Genomic DNA, 19,947 nt, shown 5'->3' with positions numbered 1-19,947 from the left:
GCAAACAGATGGAACGATGGCGAGTACTGACGGTGGTAGTGCACACCACTAATGGCATGGCCAGGGCTACATTACAGGCGGGGGTTTCCAACCTCCCAGGGGGACCTCACCCTTTCCAACCCCAAAATTTACGCCCATATATGCAGGTCTCTGCGAGGGGGGAAGTTCCACCTTCTCCCCTTCCCACACCTTTAGGATTCAGACAGTGTCCACTTGACCTTGCTCAATTGCATCCCCTTCCACCAGGTGGTTTTGAGAGAGACAGAATCAATGTAGTCGATTATACACAGCAGCAATAGTTGGGCAAAGTGCACAACCAAATTTTGCAAGGAGAAAAAATGTGCTGAAACACGGCAGTCTTTCTAAACAGTCAGCAAAGTCAGATGACTTTCTCAAGGCCGATGTTTCACCAGTCCTAAGCAGCCAAAGAGCGGATCAATCAAGGGACGGGCCTGCAGCCAACTACAGACAAGCTGGAAAGCTCCATGGGCCCAATCCAGGCAACGGCTGCAACACTTTAAAGAGCCCTGCTCTAGAAAATTAATTTGCTTTTCAAACAGTAAGACCACTGCCACGTTTGCACATTCCCTGATTTTCCATAAAACACAATAAGCTAAATTTCTGATTAACTAAATTTTCCTGTCTCCTAAGGTTCCCTTTCGACTAAAATTTATCATAACCCCTCAACATATTGTTGAAAATTATAAGTTGATGGCTGTTGCATCAGCTCGTACCTTTCTTTGCTTCGTTATGTGAAATTTCCTTGTTTTTTTTGTGTGTCGTTCCTTTCTTCATTTTGGCTGCTAACCACGTTCAAAATAGTGTATACATAACCTACTGAAACTGTCTTAAGCTGTAGCATGCGGCTTCAGCTTGAACGTCTGCAGATTGGCCATTAACTGCGACTACGCCTGTAGCCTACACACCTCTGAATATCAAAGTTCAATATTTGCAAAAACACAGAGAACAGAAGGCCATTGATCCCACACCTGGTCATCAGAGTTCAAGAGAATGTGGCAGTCGGTTCGTTCACTGTTGCATCCGATGAAGAGCCTGCAGCTACTCCTCAGGACGCTCTCAAGTGTCCGGTCATCCAAATCTGCGTTGGGCTGCACCGTGAACTCCACTTGACCAAGGCAAAACAAACTGTGCGGTGCTTGCTTCACCTCGACGGGACGCTGCACTTGCAGGACGCAGCTGTAGTCCTCCAAAAGACTTTCCAGTTCCGCATCTGCAGAGGACTTTCGGACCTTGCCTGAAAATAATAATAACAAATTGGCAGTCAACACGTTTGCTGGCTAGCCCAAGCGCACTGTGAAACAAATCGAAAGTTAACAAAGGTTATTCGACGCGCAACCGGTGTATTCTGCGGTGTATTCTTGGAAGGCTTCACGCTAGTAAAATATATTTTACAGGTGACCAAGAAGCTTAGGCTGGCGGGACGCTGGTGGCCCAAGCGAGACTTGCCTAACAGCGAAGTATGTAATAAAATAAAGTATTATTGGAGCGTACGAAAGAGTGCTTGAGGTAATACAGGAGAAAGACAATGCGAGTTTTGTTGGCTTCAGAACATCGCCAGGCGGCTAACACGAAAAGACTTTAGCAAAGCGCGTGTTTTCTGATTTTCCTCCGTCGCCGAGTGAGCAATGGGAAGAAACGTACTTCTACGCTTTTTCGTCGGGCTCGGCAGAACATCATCCTCATCCGAGTCGTCGATGATGAGATGCCCACTAGAGGAGCATGCGGAGGCAGCTTGGGCAGGCTGCGCCGCATCATTCCCGCTCTCTGGATCAAGTCTCCTCGGCGCAGTAGCCTTTCTTCGAGCCGACATTACAATGTCGGTATCACCGTTACTGGATCCTGACCTGTAACGTTGGTTGGTATGTCAACTTTCGCGCTGACAGTGCTGACAGAGTCGCTCCACCGAAACAACAGAACTGCGGCAACTGCGGTAGTCCAGTGCAAGGCGAAAGTGAAATCATTCGTATTCTGTGGTGAAGCAAAAGGTACTACAGCAGATATAGCAGTCACGGAGGAAATTACTGCGCACTAACAAATTCTTACACCCATGATCCTGTTACTTGTAACAAAGTGGGTTCACAAAAGGTCATAAGGGCCTCTAACGAAACCGCTTCTCGTGGCGCCATCATAGCTCAGTGGTTAGAGCACTGGTCTTGTAAACCAGGGGTCGTGAGTTCAATCCTCACTGGTGGCTAGTCTTTTTAGGTTTTTTTTTTTATTTTGTTCGTTTCATTTGTTGGAAGGTGGCTTTGATGCTCCGCTGCACGAAGGCCACCTTGCAAATTTTTCTGTTTCAATTTGCTCAAACTTCCTTCAACAAACCTCTGTGCGAAAACGCGGCGAAGCGCACTCACGGTAGCGGGGTCTGTTCTCTGCTTACGCGTACAGTCCGCGCATATACGTATCTCCGCAATATCAGCAGAGGCCCCCGCAACCTCGTTGCAAACTTGCATTTTCAAAATCTACAAGCTGGAAAATACAGCCGGCAAGTACGATTTCGCGCGCACTGGTATCCGCGAAACTTCGTGTGCGAACTTACGTTAACGCCCAGATCCGTGCAAATGTGATCAGAAATCAATATAAATGGTCCATTGAGCAAAAAATTCGCCATCTGCGTCAGCAGCCGGATCCTGAATCCCCGTATCTGCGAGGTACCGCGTGCGTCGCAATATTTATAAAACACACACACACACACAGTGGCGTAAATCCAGAAAAATCACAAGGGGGAACACACATCTTGCCAAGGCGGCCACTTTGTTTTGTGCTTTATTAGCTAGAAGTAGCTAAAAAATCCAGCAAGGAGCTAAAAGTAGCTAAATATTTTCAAGTGCTTCTTTAACATATTCTGGGTGTTTAAAGTATTTATTGGTAGCTGTATTTTCTTAAAGGGACAGACAACCGATTTTTGTCGCGTATATGTTCTCTAGCTCATATGAAAGCCAGCGTTTTATATAGCCCGGTAACCGCAAGCAATTTCAAAACAAATTGGCGGAAATTATTTTAATTTATTTCGGCTAACCACAGCGGAAACAGGTTTTACCTGCTTTCAGTGATTCCGCTTGCACCTTGTGCACGTCGCCGATTGTGGAAAACGAACCTTCTTTTTATTTAGCGGGAACGGGATGGTTATTTCAGCTCGTGCAGTACTTATTAGTGACAAAAACAACAGTTGTTTTAGCTTTCAAAGGTAAATGAAAGATGAATGTCAAGGGGGGGACACTTGCAAGGGGTGTCCCCCCCAGCCCGAACACAAGGGGGGTCAGGACCCCCCTGACCCCCCCATGATTTACGCCACTGCGTGACACACACACACAAAAACGATCTCGCTGCGCGCCTGATGGGCACGCACAGGGCCGCGCCCCTAAGCCGGCGGACACCAGCAAGCCAGGCCGCTCTGCAGGACAGTAGAATTCTCAGCAATATCTTCCAAGATTGTCAACACGATTGCGTCAGTATGCTATCGCAGAAACTATATAAGAAAAACCCGAATCGATTTCATTGCAAAACTATAGTGGCGTTCAATATACAGGGTGTTTAAAAATTTCCTGAGCGGACCGCCGCTCTGTTCGCGCTCAAACTTCACACGAAGGTCGCATTTTGTGCGTTTTTTTTTTTTTTTTTTCACCGGGAACAACGGCGATACTTACCTGTTTATTCTGAAAATAAATAAAAACGATTTTCGCCTATGGGAAAATGGCGGCTGATTTGGACGTGCGAGCCCGAAACCGTGTTTTCTGATCGTCTGCTAGCTCATTCCTAGGTGCATTTTCTGATCGTCTGCTGCACCATTTGGCTCCTTCATACCGTGAATGCCAAACGTGCGTATCGCTCTGCATACCCCAGGTGGTTTCGTCGTTCTAACTTCAACTTGCGCTGGCTCGCACGTCCAAATCAGCCGCCATTTTCCCATAGGCGAAAATCGTTTTTATATATGTTCAGAATACACAAGTAAGTACCATCGTTGTTCCCGGTATCAAACAAAATAGACGACAAAATGCGACCTTCGCGGCAGTTTGAGCGCGAACAGAGCGGCGGTTCGCGCAGGAAAAAGTGTTTCAATTATCGTCGCAACACCCTCAGAACACATGATAAAGGCAGGGGTCTCTTCTTCCTGCTACCATTGTCGCTAATTTCTTTTGACAGTGCTAACAACCAACTTCGGACCGGCAGGGGTGCGTTGGAGGAAGGAAAAAGGAAAAGGGGAATTAAGGGCGGAGGGGGAGATAAATTCGATTCGTCGGCACACCCTATAGCTTTACTCCAGCGGCCTATTGGTGCCATTTGTTCTGTCGCCCACGACGACCACGCGTATCTATTTTCATGTTTCATGAGACATTTTGGAGGTCTTGGATGTTGGATGTCTTTGCGAGGTCTTGGATCTTGCAATGGTTTCAAAGAAATTTTGGAGATCTTGGATTCTAACCCGGGATTTTGCGCTGTGGCGTTCGAAACACGTTCTGAGGCATAACGAAATAATCTGTGCATGCTAATTACACAGTAATTTATGCTAAGAGCGCTTATGTAGGGCTACCTAAGGCGATTGGCAATTTGCCAGAAAGAATTCGTGGAAACGATCGAAGCAATAGAGAGAGGATCATGATGATGAAAATAACAGAAGGTAATTTCATCGGGGATGTGTCCACTGCATTGTTCTCCCGATGCCATGTCATTCGTATAACGTGACAACACTTTCATCCTTAAAAGGAAATTATCTCCCGTAACAATACGTGAGCAGTGTAAGGTGCACCGCGGCCTCCATAAATTTATATTCAGCGTTTGCTTGCTTTGGTGCTCCTGCTTCACCCAGTCCAAATTATTGCGAAATATCAATAATTATCATAACGTATGTGAGACGACTATACAGTTTTCCCCGCTGGTAATATTTTTGTCATCGTCACGCTCATGATATAGTTATAGAGCACTTGCAGCGTAGCAAGCCTATATGACGTACGCACCACAGCCTCGAAGACGTGATCGGCAAAGCTCGAGGGCCTCACCCTTGCGCGCCGGGCCGCCTGCATGCTGGAGTCGCTCGGGCCGCACACTTGCCCCTGGGATTCATTTGGGGAGCGTCGCATGCGATTCCTGCACGGCCATTGCAAGTTCATCACGGCCGTTATGTTTGTCGGAGAGGCAACGCGAAACGATAGTTGCAGCATCATACACGCCAACATGCGTCAGTACTACGAAATTATACAACGGAATAGAACGAAATAGGAAAGCAGGTTGTGAATATTAGAGGTACACTCATAGCGTGCATGTTCCGGAGTACATATACAAAACAAAACGATTACTTCAATAATGTTGCTGAAAGAAAAAAAAAATAAAATACAGAGATTTTGCGACAAGAAACACATTAATCAGTGCAGTCACAACAGTGAGAACAAAAAGAAAAACAAACACAAACAATTTTCTTGCTTGTTTGTAGGGTGAAATATATAGGAATCTTCATAAGTTCATGAATACAATACAATGTAAGTAAATACTGTAACACAATTTAAATTAGTAATGTTCATAAACTGAACAATAACCTCTCTCCATCAAAAAGCGCGTGGAGTGACAACCGCCCAATGTTCTCTATGGCGAGTAGTGTACGTAATGTGTTTCAATTTTAGTCAAACCGGACAACGCACATAAACAATTACCGTTTTCACCTAATTCTTTTTATAAGGCAACACGTAACCGATAACGTTTTAGAACTTTATTTACCCGTACGCGTTTGCCAGTGGCAGCTACGAAGGTTCCGGCGGAGCCACAAACTGACATAAATCCCTGGCGACGTGACCAATCCGCGACGTGCTCCGATGCCAGTTTGTGCGTATGGCGTACGTATGGGTATACATAAAGTTCTAACAGGGTTATATATAGACCGCGCGTAGTCTGTTGTAAACGCAGCATGGCGCATTTAAAAGCGTTCGCACAAGCTTTTTCTTGCTTGTAAATCACAGTTGTATACAGCCCCTTTCCACTGCCGTAAGCTTACAGCTGGGATCGTCCGGAGGGCAATGATGTGCTTTCATCAAGTTCAGACATTCCATTTTACGATAAATTAGGATGCATGACTCGGATAACAACGCAAAACGACTGAATATTCTCGCTTCATGAGTATATATCGTTTTGCGCTGTTATCCGAGTCATCTTTAAAAGTGCACTTTCAAAGATGCACCACAGACGCGCCAACTCGCCCACCAACAAGTCCGATATGCTCGCTAGCATTTCCAGCTGCAGCAAAGGATCGAAAACCTATAAGCGGTGCCTGGTCCTAAAAACTGCAACTTAAATTCATTCACATCGTCATGAGCTTGGCACCGTCAGACCTAAATTAATTCTTATGTGCCATAGAGTTTCTTAGTAAGAAACTCTATATTATGTGCGACTGTGGATTTTTTTTTTTCCAGCGGGGATCAATCGCAACTGCTAAGGCATCACCAAGAGAAAAGTTTACAACGAAGCGCATGGTTCATTCTGATAGTTTTTTTTATATAAAATACGTGCAACCATTTGACGAAATCCGCAGATACGAGCCCGCCATGGCGCGTACGAAAGATTCGAAATTAGCGCCATTTCGGCTCTCGTGTTAGCTGAGTCCGCCGGATGACGCCACGGTCCCAGACGATGAGCGCGGTGCCAGCGCGTCAGCGTTTGCTTGCTCTCTGATCGCTCGTGTTGGGTGTTTCCCTCGGGCGCACGTGCGCGAAGAAAATGGATGCGTTTTCGCGAAATATGCGATATGTATAAACAACAAAATTGTTTTTGCTAACAGAGTATGTGGCAAGCCGTTATGGAAAATTACGTCGCACCACCTGCTCGGCTTCAGCAGCTTGCTTCGGTACAAACTGGCATCGGAGCACGTCGTGGATGAGTCACATCGCCGGGGATTTATGTCAGTTTGTGGCTCCGCCGGAACCTTCGTAGCTGCCTCTGGCAAACGCGTACGTATGGGTAAATAAAGTTCTGACAGTTTTATATATAGACCGCGCGTAGGCTGTTGTAAACGCAGCCACAGAACACATGTAAAGCGGACTGGTTGCAAATCGGCGGTAGAAGAAAGTGCTGCGTGGTTTGCGCGTTGTTCTGCAGCACTTCATGCGGAGCGTTGGGTATGTTTTAAAGCCGACTTCCCCGCCGTATTCTCACTATTCCTCCACCGAGCAAACCCGCTCCAGTGGCACGTCGACTAACCAGGAAGCGGCGACGAAACAAGACGCACGTTTCCTTGGCGGCGTCACGTGCACGTTCTTGGCAAGGTCGTTCGTCTGGTTAGCTAACCAACAACAACACTGCTCCATCGATCGCCGCCTTGTTTTCACGGTCACGGCCGGCAGCTCCGCGCGTCGGTTTATTCAACACGCTGGCGGCTATCGGGCTGACGTTTGCGTGCGAGCCTTCGAAGCTTTCTTTTTTTGTTCTCGCGTCACGACCAGTGGAGCAGGGCGTGTTATTTATAGAGTTGGCTACACACACAAACAGACCTCTTTTTAAAGGAGAGATGCCCCCCCAATCCGTAAGGTCCTGTAATTTTTTCCCAGCGCGCAACGGAAACAGATAGAGTCGCGTTGCGCAAGCGGTCGGAACTGTTTATCGCGCTACCAGCCCGCGGCGGCCAGCGCACAGCTCTCCCACCAACCCCCGAGAGCGAGAATGGACGCGTCTCGCTATGTTTACAGCGCCCGGTGTGTTCAAGGTCGCCGCTGAGTGATAATATCGTTTCGCGGGCACCACGTAGCCCCCTCTCATCACACCTAGCACCCACCGTTCACAACCCAGACGCGTCACGAGGGCCACGTGTTGACTCTCCCGGCTGGGCCTGTACAAGAACTCGCTCTTGGTGCTCCTCAGCGTAGAAAAGCAACGACTCCTGCCCCTACATTTCTAGCCGCCGTATCTATGCTCTCCAGCGCTGCATGCCTTCAGTTAGACGGGTTCCACGAGTGCCGGACTAAAACGCGGCGTGACACTGCAGAGCGAAAGGATGAAACTCGGCGGCATCGTCGTAAACATTTTGACAGCTGGGGACCACGAGGGAAAGGCGAAAGGAGGCGCACGCTGGGCGCCGCGTATTATGACAAGTGCTGGATTCAACGGGATCTGTATCGGTGACCTGTAGGGGAGAATAGGCGTTCGTGAACGGGAGAGGCAACGGCCTGTAACAGCCCGGTTTGTGTAGCCGGCCGCAGCAGGTCTCGTTGGGCGCCGCAGCAGCAGCACGCCGGCGGCAGCATCCTCCATGGCGCGGCGGCGGGCCGGCTCCAATGGGAGAGGGCGAAAATCGCGCGTCGCACGATTGCGCCAATGGGCGTCGGCGCTGCGCTGTCAGTCACGGCCCCGCCCCTGCACGCGGGCCACGCCGCTGGGAAAGTTTCCCGAGGACGGCAGCAGTAGCGTTTGTTTGCGAGGCGAGTGGCGAGTGTCGACTCTGCTACTTGTTCGGCGTTGCCCGAGTGCCAGCGTCTAGTCAGCGAGCAGCAGCCGTCGGGGCAGGTCGGATGTGAGCGCTCCCTGCGACGGCCTCGTGGATGTGCGGAGGCAGGAAGGCGATGCCGCAGCACCGCGAGAATCGAGTCCGGCCGGCGGACGAGCACGCGGCGGCGGCGCCGCCGCAGTACCGGGCGGCAGTGATGGAGAACCTGGTGTCCTCGTGCTGCGTGCCCTCGGGCTGCCACCTGGACGCGGCCATCCACATGGACGACCTGAGCAACACCGTGAAGGTTGTGTGCAACAACGAGCAGTGCCCGCAGAGCCAGTTCATGCACCGCGCCTGCTTCGAGGAGTGGCAGGACGCCGTGCTGTCGTTCCTGCGCTCCACGGGGCGCGCGCGCTCCTGGAGCGAGAAGCAGCGCCTGCAGAACCTGTGGACGAAGAAGGGCTACGACCTGGCCTACAAGGCCTGCGGCTGCCGCTGCGGCAAGGGCCACCTGCGCAAGGACCTCGACTGGACGCCGCCGGCGGACGCCAAGAAGAAGAAGCAGCGCCGCAAGAAGGGCAACGACAAGCCCTCGCTGGCGCTCAACGGCGCCGCTGCCAAGCCGCTGCAGCCCCCGCAGAACGGCGCGCTTCCCGTGGCCACGCGGTTACGCAGCTCGAGCATGTCGAGCACGGGCTCGGGCGGCAGTCCGCCGAGCTCGTCGTCCGAGTTCCCGCCGTCGCCGACGCACGCCAAGCGCGGCGCCTTCTTCCCGGCGGACCGCGAGCGGCACGGCTCGGGCGGCCTGTTCTCGCGGCGGCAGGACTACTCGTCGTTCAACACGCTGCCGCGGCACAAGATCAACGCGTACCACATCAAGATGGAAGACGAGGGCGGCAGCGACGACATCCGCTGCTTCATCCTGTCGACGCTGAGCGCCAGCAGGGTGTCCCGGCTGCCGTGCATCGTGTGCCAGGCCATGATGAGCGTGTTCGACCGCTACCCGCTGGTGGACGGCACGCTGTTCCTGTCGCCGCGCCAGCACAACCCGGGCGCCGTGCAGGTGCGCCTCGACGAGCGGCCGCAGTACCTGAACGCCGTGTGCATGACCTGCCTGGAAGGCTGGCAGGTGCGGCTCGCGTGCCGCGGCTGCGGCCACCGCTGGAACGGCCGCCACCTCATCCTGGGTACCATGTACGCGTACGACATCTTCGCCGCCACGCCGTGCTGCGAGGAGCGGCTGCGCTGCTCCAGCTGCCGCGAGCCCGTCATCACGGCCGACCGCACGCTGCCCTACTTCAGCGACTACAGCCACTCCATCTGCTGCGCGCACTGCGGCGCCAGGGACTACCACTTCGTCAAGCCGCTGAACACTTACGCCAGGGTATGAGCTCCGTGCCGCCATGCGCCAGGTAAAGGCGACAGGAGAGACGTTTTGGCCTTGTTTTCATCCCGACTCGTGTGATGTGCGTGCGCTTTCCTTATCTCGGTTCGTTTCTGTTCTTTGCTGCGGCTGCGCCAGTGCCGTGTTTATTGCGTTTGTCGCTCGCCGGCGAAAGGCTGTCCCGGAAAGCCGGTATGGCTTTTCAAGGTCACTCGCTCCGTCTCAACGCTCGGCGTTAGCGGCCAACTAGTTCACTCCTGGGACCCCTTCTCCCTTGTTAATCTGTTGTCCCCATATAGTTTATTTTTCGTTGACTTCTTCAGGGTTCAAGCCCCCCTCTTATTTTTTATTTTTTTTACGTTGTGGTTAACGTTTGGAGTTCGACGGGGGCATTTCCCCGATACGTTCAGTTCTGAGCAAGGTGCTTGTCGATGCTGTGGTCTGTCGCTCACTCAGTTGCTTGCCGGGCGAGTAAGTCAACCGTCTAGCCAAAAAGGGGGAAAAACAACGGCGGCGGGATTGTGTTCTTTATTTCCTTCGGTGTGTGTCGTCGCAACGCTGAAAAGCGATTTCCGGATGTGTGGTTTTGCGGACAAGTACAAAAGATATCGTCTTCATTTTGATCACCCTTGGACACAGCATCATATGTCATCTCTCCGTATATCTGTTCGTTTGTTGCCGCGTTTGTTCTCGGTGTTGTGTACATAGTCGTTTTAGAAAAGGGAGCAGCGGTGGTTGTCTTTTTGCAATGTCGATGCGCATGTGATGAGTATCGGCTGCCCACATTTCGCCCATCAAACGCACAATTAACTACATACGGCCCCCTCATCTCAGCGGGTGGCACGTTGTGAGCGAGCCTGCCAAGTTTGCCTGCGTGCGTGTGTGCTCACCGATCCAAAGAAAAAAAAATCCCGGTGTGGTTGGCAGATTCGACGCGTACCTATAGACTTGATATTTTTTATGCAAGCCGGCGTTCTCAATAGAAAACTGTTCGTGTTTGTAATGTACTCGCTTACGAGCCTTTCGGGCATTCTTCCATCATCTGGCGCTCCGCTCAATGAATTCGTAATTTTTTCCCCGTGAAAAATCGCTGTCGTGTTGTATTGAAATCATGTGAGAAGCGATTTCCCTGCCAAAATTGTTTGGCTGTGAGTGTACCGGTTGGTTCCGAGTAAATTACGCGCATACAAATGTAAAACTATTTGCTCAGTTACGGTTAAAAAAGCGAGGGTACTTTTCGGAACTGTGCTAGCCGGGGTCTAAAACTAATCGTGATTCTAGTTTATCCGCACCACTCAACTGCGCTTTGCGGATGAAATGCGCCGAGCTTTTGAATGCGCGCTCTCCGGGGAAAGTGCGCGCTTTTTGCAGATGCAATCTCGCTTGCGCGTGCTGTTTTGCCTGCCCCTTCGACTTCCGTGTCTTGCCGGGAAAGGCTTGCAAGGACTGTTCATTGGTGGCAAAGAGTTACCGTTCGTGGAAGCACGTTATGCAATAAAAGCTTCCAGCATAGCAAGAAAGTGGAGTGGACGGCTTGTTGTAGCTATAGGTGTTCAGTGGTGCTGCTATTTCACGCCCCCTCGTGATAATTCTCGTGCAAGTGTGCTGTACCGCTTCGACGGCATTTCCACCAAATCTTGTGTCACCATTATTTTTGAGTGTCCCTAGTTGTTTTCCCGGTGTGGAGGGGCGGCTAGGGAGCGTCTCTCCCTCCAACGGTGCGACCGGTTTTGCAAGTATGCATTATTAGTTCTGGTCAATCGCTCTGTCGGATGCTGGTTGATTAAAACGCCGAGTGAGCGAGCGTCTGGTTGTATGTCGATTGATACGTTCTCCCTCAAGAGGAAATGATTGAGATATACGCACGCTAGCTTTTTGTTTCCCCTGTTTTTTTTTTTTTTTTTAAGTTTCACGGCGCGCAAGTTGTCAAGCGCACGCTGTTATCTGTTGTTGAAGTTGTCTCCACCTCCCCCCCCCCCCCCCCTTCCACACACTTTCAAACCCTTCCCGCGGGCACCCATTGTTGCTGCGTGTCTTTTTTGGGAAGTGCATCTATTCATCAATTCTCATACTACCTGTTTGTACCACTGTGAGGGGAAAAAACGACCCTTTTTGCACTCCTTGCGAAACCTCTGTATCGAGCGACGTTTTTGTATTGGTGAAAGGAAAAAAAAAAACATTGCGAGAAATGCAAGTGTCGGTGTGTTCGTGTTGCAACGCATTTTTGTACAGAGGAGAGGGCTTTTTATCGTCATCGAAAGCAACTGGCTTAGACGGCGGGCAACCAATGAAATCAGCTTTGCTGAACTTTTTCGCGCTGGTTCGCAATTCGTGACGAATTACGTTCCATGTGATGCTCGAGAGAGAGAGTTGTCTTGCCAGATCACCGGTTCGTTCGCTGCTTGGGTTTTGTTTGCCGACACACTGTTGGAATGCTCCGCCGTGCGAAATTTCTCGGCGGGGGACGCAGTTCTACGGAGCCGGAGTCACTTCGGCGTTATTTTCGTTTTTGAAGGAACGAGGAGCGTGTTTGCTCTCCATTGAAATTAACCCACTGGCGGGACATGGATCAGTGAAATACGATGGATTGTGTTTCTTTTTCACTGCCCCGTTATGTCCGCGGGCCTTTGTTTTGTGGCGATTAGGCCACGTAGCAACTGCGTCTTCGCGGGAGGAATGAAGAACATGCATTCCGGCAGCTAGAGCAAAGAGACATTATTTTTCACGCCCTTCCTGCTGGGGCCAGTCATAAAGCGTAAATTAACTGCCCAATAAAACCGTACCCTCATGTTTGGAACTGCTGTTCTTGTTTTTATCTCTCGCCGCCCTGCGAGAGGCGTTTCACGGTAGCCTCTGTGCTCTTGTTTTCCCCTCCACTGTTTCACTTTCATCGCAACGTGAGAACATAGTCTGCTATGCTTGCTTGCTCCATTGCATCAGCGAGTCCCGCGTAGAGGACCGGCTCGCCCTGAGATAACTAATCCCTTCTGGTCTTCGGGGAGACCTTTCGTGTTCCGCAAAGGCCTCGTGGTGAGCACTAGATGTTACCAACCCGTGTCCGGTACCGTCCTCAGGTCGTTTGCCCGTGATCCTACGCAATGTTACAAACTGTGCTGGAGATATGTATTTGGTCTCTCATACAGCATTCGGATCATGCTTGCTGATTGACTCCGGAAGCATTCCGGCTTAACACGAGCTTTATACGTCGCTTTCTAAAGAGGGCGCCGGTATTGCTGCGCGCTGTGTCGCCCGGAAGGAAGGAAATGGCGAATGTGATTGGCGTTGAAGGCTTATTTTCGCCGCCGGTAAACAGATGTGGGAGAGCTGCGAGGAAGAGTTGGGTCGGAAGTAAACAGCCCGTCCCTGCGCCGCTGGTCGTTGGGAGGCCTGGGTGAGCGAAATGGAGCCGAAAAGTCCCTAGGTCGGGGAATAACTTTCCCCATCGGCAGCAGCCGCGCGAGGACGGAGAGAGCGGAAGGAGGAGGTCGGGAAGGGACGTTTTCACTGTCAAGGCCACCGAATCAATATCGCGGCTGTCGGGGCGCTGGGCGTCGTCTGCCTGCGCGTCTGTCGGCCTCCTTTTCAGGGCCACTGTGTCGAGGGCGCGCGGCGGCCGGTCAAGGCGGGTTCGGCGGCCGCCTCGTGAGCTGCTGCATTTCTCAGTGCTGCTGCCCCCATCACCCCGGCCGCCTCTCCCGCTGGCTGCCAAGGAGCGCGCTTGCAGCAGTGCGTGGGAGCCTGCCGCTGGGTGCTATGTCCAACCCTGGATGCTCAGTTGTTTTTTCCTGCCGCATTAAATGCAAAGGGTAGCAGAAATGTAACGACGCTCTAGTGCCAAGATACCGCTGCGGGCAGCGTACTACACCAGCCGGTACCAAAATGTTGCCCGTATCCAGCTGGGTGGATGTTGACATGCCTAGCGCCGCACTTCCGGGAGCAATGTATTTGCCAGCTCGCAGCACAATTTTTAAGCCCGCCGGCCTCTTCTAAGCGCTGGAATTTCGGTGTCTCCGTAGCGTAAATCACCCGAAATAAAGGAATTTCAGCTAAGTCACTGCGGGACCGAACTGAGCACTGCCGTTTGAGCCACGCAGGGCAGAGGATCGTCGGGTGTTCGGAGGAGTGACGGGTGATTTCTTACATGGTAAGGCGCTCACAGAATTCTGGAAAGTGATAATATAGAGGCAGAGGCACGATCATTGCTGAGAGGGGGAGGAACAAAAGGCTAGTGAAAGGAAGAAGGAACATGCTCCACTTTCATACTCGAAATGTTCCAGCAAAGATTTAGGTCAGATCGATACATATAGATATCTTTGTCTTTGTGACTGGGCTGGGAAATGAAACTCGGCATCTTCGATTTACCAGTCCTGGACGGTCCACAGGCAGTCCGGGGACTGCGTTCGCACCGGAGGTCCCATAGGAATGCATGAGAAAATGGAGCACCGGATCGCGTCTCGGGCAGTCAGCGGACGACCCAGGGCCGATAATTGAGGAGGACCAGCATTAAACGGCACAGGGTTATGGAATACGAGCGAAAAATTCAAGGTGATCGAGAGATAGAGGTGCAAATTTCGGTGCCTTTGCGGACTGTTGGAGTCATGCTAGGAATACAGAGTGCCTACGTTCTTATGGTATGCACTGCTTTAGATATAGACAATTGAATTGTCAAGGTGAAAAGCTTGCCAATACAATCTGCATGGTATGGGGCGGGAAATGTGATTGATTGATTGATTGTGGGGTTTAACGCGCCGACGCAACGCAGGCGATGAGGCGCGCCGTAGTGGAGGGCTCCGGATTAATTTTGACCACCTGGGGATCTTTATCGTGCGCCGAAATCTCGTACACACGGGCGTTTTTGCTTTTCGCCTCCATCAGAAAAGTGGCCGCCGCGGCCGGGAATCGAACCCGCGACCTCGTGCTCAGCAGCGCAACGCCTTAGCCACTGAGCCACCGCGGCGGGTGGGGCGGGAAATGTAACCTTGCTGCAGTGACAATGTATGAAATATAATTGCTGCATAGAATACAGGCGTGGAACTAAAGCTCGAATTTTAGTTACCACATAAAGGCAGAAGCTTTAATTTCGCGGTGGAATTGAACGGGAATCTCAAATTCTAGATTTGAAGTATGGGACAGAGGCAACAAATCGTCGCTAAACAATCCGTGTATAACACAGTAAATCGGGGCGGACGTTGTGAATTCGGCTGCTGTATGGAAAAAAGAAGAAACTTTAATGAGCAAAACTAAATAAGATGGCTTCAAAAAAACAAGAACAGTCTCTTTAGTGCACGGAAAAACGAAGAATGTTGGTTTTGTTTGTCCCTCGAAATGCCGGTAAAATAAAAAAAATCACCGCAGAAGGAACTAAGTCCTGAGTAACGTTTTCTTTTTTTGAATTGTAATGCATAACATACGTCGACAAAAAACCGGAGCATTTGTCATGAAAGCTTGAGTGTCCAATGCTTCGCCGCCGGTCGTTCTGCGCGGCGCAGAGCGCCCTGCTTTCCGGTAACTGGTGCGCCGCAGCGTGAGAGAACGAGGAGTTCGAAGTCCTTCCTGAGGCACGGGCAATGGAACGACGCAGCCGATGGGAATACATTGGCCGCGTTTCTGGGACGGTGGCTTTCTCGCTCAATCAGCCACTTGCTTCTTTCGTATTGGGAGAAAAGTGCTGCTAGGGGGCGTAGCCGATCTGACGCGTTTTACGCGCAGCAGACGGTGTACTACGATCGAGTCGCGCACTTGCTCGGACGATAGCTTCGAATGAAAGCTTCGAGGTGGACGCTGGAAGCGTAAAACGCGAACTGAGCGGCGAGCTCGCTCCAAAGGCTTTATCGAGAGAGAAAAAAGTTGCATCTATGGGATACAGTGCTCTTGTCAGAAAATATTCCACATCGCAAGAGGCGGACGTCGCAGGGCTGTCACGCTACTGTCTTCACCGTAAAAAACTGCGCAAAAAAAGGAGACACTTTTTGGACAAGAAATGGACGACACGAGCGCGGACTATCAACTACGTTGTATTAATAGATACTATAAATATATAGGTGTGTGTGCTGCAAAAATTGAAACATACAAGTTGTAGTGGTAGTAAACGGTTATTGGAGAAAAAAAAAGGTACAAGAAAAACGCGCAAGAAACAAGAATGACCATGTCCATCTCCTGCTAAGCTGCCAACGATAGGGCATTGCTACGTTCCCGAGAAACGTATACCTGCGAGATTGTGTTTCTGACTGTGCGTGGACTTGATGCATAATGCGTCGCCTGTATGCATAATGCCTCCACAATATCTCGGGATTGCGTCTCCTTGTGCCGATACAATCACGCACATTTTACGAATTCGGAAAACGTTTGACAAGCGCGTGATGCAAGGCTCGGTTTTTCGCTGCTGAGACGTGCTCCCTGAATCTGTCATCTAAACTCTTGCCCGTTTGCCCGACGTAGACTGTCTGCACGAGAAGGGAATGCTGTGTCGCACTCCACCGATTTCTTTGCGTGTGAAACCATGCTGCCACGGCCATCCCTGGTCTCATCACGAGCTCATAACGAGCCTGTACCGAATGCAGACACCGGACTCCGGCCATTCCACTGAATACAGCGGAACTAGCGAGGAAGCAGTTCCGAAAACGCAGACGTCACACTTGGCGTATGCAGAACGGATACGAGCTCGTCATGGGGGATAAAGCGAATGCTGCACATCAGTCCTCCTCCCTGGGCTGTGGACCAGACCACAAAACAATGCTCAGCTTTACTCTGCCTACCACGCTCGGTTTTGAGCTGCTGCTGAAAGGGCCCTGCTCGGTGGCCGTATGTGCTCCCGGGGCGCAATTCTCAAAAAAAAAAAAGGGGGGGGGGGGCGGCGTTTTGAAGCGACGCGGTAGCGCCGTGCAAATGCATGTGTTCCATGGATGGGGCGGGGGCGCCGCTTTGGGTTTTGAAGAGGGACGAGAATAGCACTAAGTCGCAATCGAAACGACGGGGTGCAGTGCCCGTCGTTTTGCGCCCTTGCCACTGCAGTGCTTTTCTTGCCCACTTCCAAGCGGCGCCCCCGCCCCAGAACACATGCATTTGCATGGCGCTGCCGCGTCGCTTCGAAACGATGGCCTCTCATTTTAGAGAACTGATCCCCAGGTGTGCATGTCAAGGGACAACGTGCAAAAAATTCGCATGATTTTTTCTGCGTTTATTTGGCGCTCAGGATGGGAGCGCATGAGCCGTACAAATCTCTTGAGTCAGATACAAATCAATATGAGTCAGACATCCCGAAGCAGAATCTTCAATTTCGATCTTGTAGTTGCCGTTAAAATTTCATCGGGCAATTCATTGAATATTTTTGGAACATAAATACTGCGTGTGGAAGCACCGTAGCGTGTTGTATAACGAGTTTCCTTTCGTAGTACCCTCGGAGCAATGTACTCTTTTTTAAAGGTAGACTTCCACGTATGTTTTATCACAACTGTTTGTGCAATTATAATAATAATAATAATCTTTATTATAGGGAAAGTGCATATAACATTCCAGTCCACTTAGGCCTCGATGCTTGTGAGCGGGATGGACAACCCGACTTCGTGCACGGGGCTGTGGCCATTACAAAATACGCAAATATAAGGACGAGGCCGAAATTCCCTCCGGCTGAAAAATTATTATAGTATAACAATCAAGACTAATGAGTAAGGAAAACAAAAAAAAATCTTAATCATCAGTTGATAACTCAGTGTAGCGAAAGAACAAATACAATGTAAGTTTAAATACTTAACTTATAAAGCCGGTAGGATATGAGCATGAGCATGTCAAATATGTGCGGGCTAATTTATCGAGGATTTTGGGTTAGTGATAGAAAGAACAATTTGATTTTTTTGTTTCTATGGAAGGTATAGAGTCTACTTCAAGTTCATTAAAAAGAGAATGTACGTAGTAGGAGCGTGTTCTTTTCCCGTAATTGCTGAAAACGCGGGGAATTATGGAGTTTTCAATGAGGCGCAGAGGTCTCTGTTTTATGTTGCAAACTTTAAAGGCATTTGAAAAATAATTCGTAAAGCGCAGCGAAGATGAACTGCTTTATCGACGAGCCGCATTTCTCGTTGACGCGTGATTAAATCTTTGTCATCTCCTTGGATGAGGGCTTCATATGAAATGCTGCGAGATATTCTTTTTGTTAAGCGGTTTAATAGCTTCAGCCGGTATCGCGAGGCATGGGCATAGACAGTTAACCCGTACCGTACTATTGATTTTCCCAACGCTTTGTACACCATTTATCTTATTAAGCCGTCGGATGTAAATTGTAAGGAATAAAGGTAACTGCGCACTACCCGTATTCTCCTTGCCATGACTAGGTTCTACGGTCTGTACGCTAGTGCGTCTCTGAGTTCTGTGAACAAATGACATTTGGTAGCGAGAGTGGTTTCGCTGACTGCATTTTTGGAACTGCTTTCTTGATACACTTGAAGTCCATTGTAGTGGAATGGCAGGGAAGTCCGGTGTGTGCATTAACGATCCGACATATTTCGTTTTGTTTTTTCCGATACAGAATCGTCACCACTTGGTTCCTCTCTTCTCTGTGTGGTGCCAATGCAAAAGGCCAGCAGTGTTATTTCATAAGCTTAATGACCACGCACAACCGTGTTGCACAACCGTGTTGCACAACCGTGCGCAAGTGCCGCTATTACACACCTCGCAATCAGGACTAAACAGTGGGCCATAACGTCGTTGCCTCGTCCCCAGTTGTGTTTCGTTTACCCGCTACAGTGAGCGTTGAGCAACAACGCACATTGTTCCGCAGCACAGAACGCGCGAGCAATCACAGCAGAGGACGTGCCCTGAGCGACGACGACGGATCAATAAGAAAGCAGCACCGCATGAAAGAGCAGCCCGTAAAAAGTCTTCACTGTTCGCTTTGGTCCACTTTATTTTCCGTTCCTTTATGTTGGGTTCGTGTACCTCACAAGTTCACCTATCGAAGCTCTAACTTTAACAAAAGGAAAAGTGCAACACCTCTCAGTCTCCAGCTTGGTTTTGGCTCGCCGGAGTAACAAATCTGCGAACGATTTTTAACCGGCTGGGGCTCGTTAACGCGCGCGCGAGTCGCAAGTATTGCTTCAGCTACACTCTACTTCAGCTCCCCAGTCGCTACGCGCGGGCCGCGGTATTGGCGGTGAGATCTTTGAGTGGCGCCCCCTGGCTCTGACGTCGGCTTAGGGATTCGCGCCGCTGTCGTCTGTATCCCCCACAAGTTTGCAACACACGAAGAGATAGAGAACAACTTTCTTCAGAGTATCGGTCAGAAGAACGTGTGTAACTCGTCCTTTCTTGCTTATTCGCGAGGATCAGCGATCAGAGCTTCTCGATAAGTATTCAAAATGCGTAGGCTGCCCTGCAGTATTTTTGAGATGCTCCTATCAAGACTCAACAGTCTAATACTACGTACCAAGCAGACGTGCTCATCGCACAGCAGGAAATAAAGCGGCTTTCTTCTGTTTCTTTCGTTGTTGTCCTGTATCGGATTAATGTTTCTTGCTTTTTTTTTCTGCCCAACGCATCAATTTTTCTGCGCCGTCACCAACGTCTTATTAGGAGGTTTCGGGATGTTTGGGAGCCTCACAAAGGTTGTGTGGATATTTTCTTCATTTTGTATGGCATACATTCCCTTCTTCACAAATTGGCCTTCATTACGGCTGCGTGCAAGAAGGTGCATATCCGCAGCGTGCTTTGTTTATTCACATGCAAATACAATGAGAAGGTTTGTGCTACGCCACCGCGATCGCGCCCTAAACAACGTGGTCCACAGTACTCGAAGGCGGCTTTTGTGCTCCGAATTTCTATCGTAATTATACCGTTATCATAACGAACTGACTCTCAACTCGAACAATGATGACATGATTACGGTGTTGAAGGCATGATATACCCGCTAACTAACGTAATAAATAGTACACCTGCATATATTACAAGACTCGAAACCGAAGGAGAATTCCAAGTAGCTCTTTATTGCTTTTCAACCCTTCCAGGCGCGAAGAACAAATCCTATTCTACTCGGGATGGCGTTCTATGATTTGAAGAAAATTACTTTTACTTTCTTGTCTTGGACTGAGGACCCGGCCCACTAACCAGATCGATTTAATTGTTAAACAAAGTTATTCCCCTCCTCCCC

At 50.1% G+C, this 19,947-nt stretch overlaps 2 protein-coding genes and 1 non-coding gene across 7 annotated transcripts in view; 2 read left to right on the top strand and 1 right to left on the bottom strand.

Moving 5' to 3' along the window:
- LOC144152612 (E3 ubiquitin-protein ligase SHPRH) overlaps positions 1-19,947 on the bottom strand; it is a 1,006,539-nt gene that overhangs the window by 44,385 nt on the left and 942,207 nt on the right. For 3 of the 5 annotated variants that reach the window (XM_077683944.1, XM_077683943.1, XM_077683945.1), the window contains 3 exons: positions 5,019-5,106; positions 1,663-1,865; positions 990-1,255 (listed from right to left, as the gene is read on the bottom strand). In XM_077683944.1, coding sequence (XP_077540070.1) covers positions 990-1,255; positions 1,663-1,865; positions 5,019-5,083 — 534 coding nt within the window. In that variant the 5' untranslated portion in view covers positions 5,084-5,106. Of the gene's footprint in view, positions 1-989; positions 1,256-1,662; positions 1,866-4,976; positions 5,107-19,947 lie in introns of those variants that run through there. The other 2 variants (XM_077683948.1, XM_077683947.1) reach the window with 2 other exon arrangements.
- Trnat-ugu (transfer RNA threonine (anticodon UGU)) lies at positions 2,143-2,215 on the top strand. The gene has a single exon. It is a non-coding gene; the product is annotated as a tRNA-Thr (tRNA).
- Positions 7,809-12,606, top strand: Heca (hdc homolog, cell cycle regulator). The gene has a single exon (XM_077683521.1). The coding sequence runs from the start codon at positions 8,538-8,540 to the stop codon at positions 9,813-9,815; it is 1,278 nt and encodes a 425-aa protein (XP_077539647.1). The 5' UTR covers positions 7,809-8,537; the 3' UTR covers positions 9,816-12,606.

Source organism: Haemaphysalis longicornis, unplaced genomic scaffold (genome assembly GCF_048455015.1).
Source record: "Haemaphysalis longicornis isolate Haplotype H1 unplaced genomic scaffold, Haemaphysalis longicornis Haplotype H1 scaffold_9, whole genome shotgun sequence".
Taxonomy (NCBI): Eukaryota; Metazoa; Arthropoda; class Arachnida; order Ixodida; family Ixodidae; genus Haemaphysalis; species Haemaphysalis longicornis.
The sequence above is the reverse complement of the archived record's forward strand: the minus strand, read 5'-3'. Positions and strand labels throughout refer to the sequence as shown.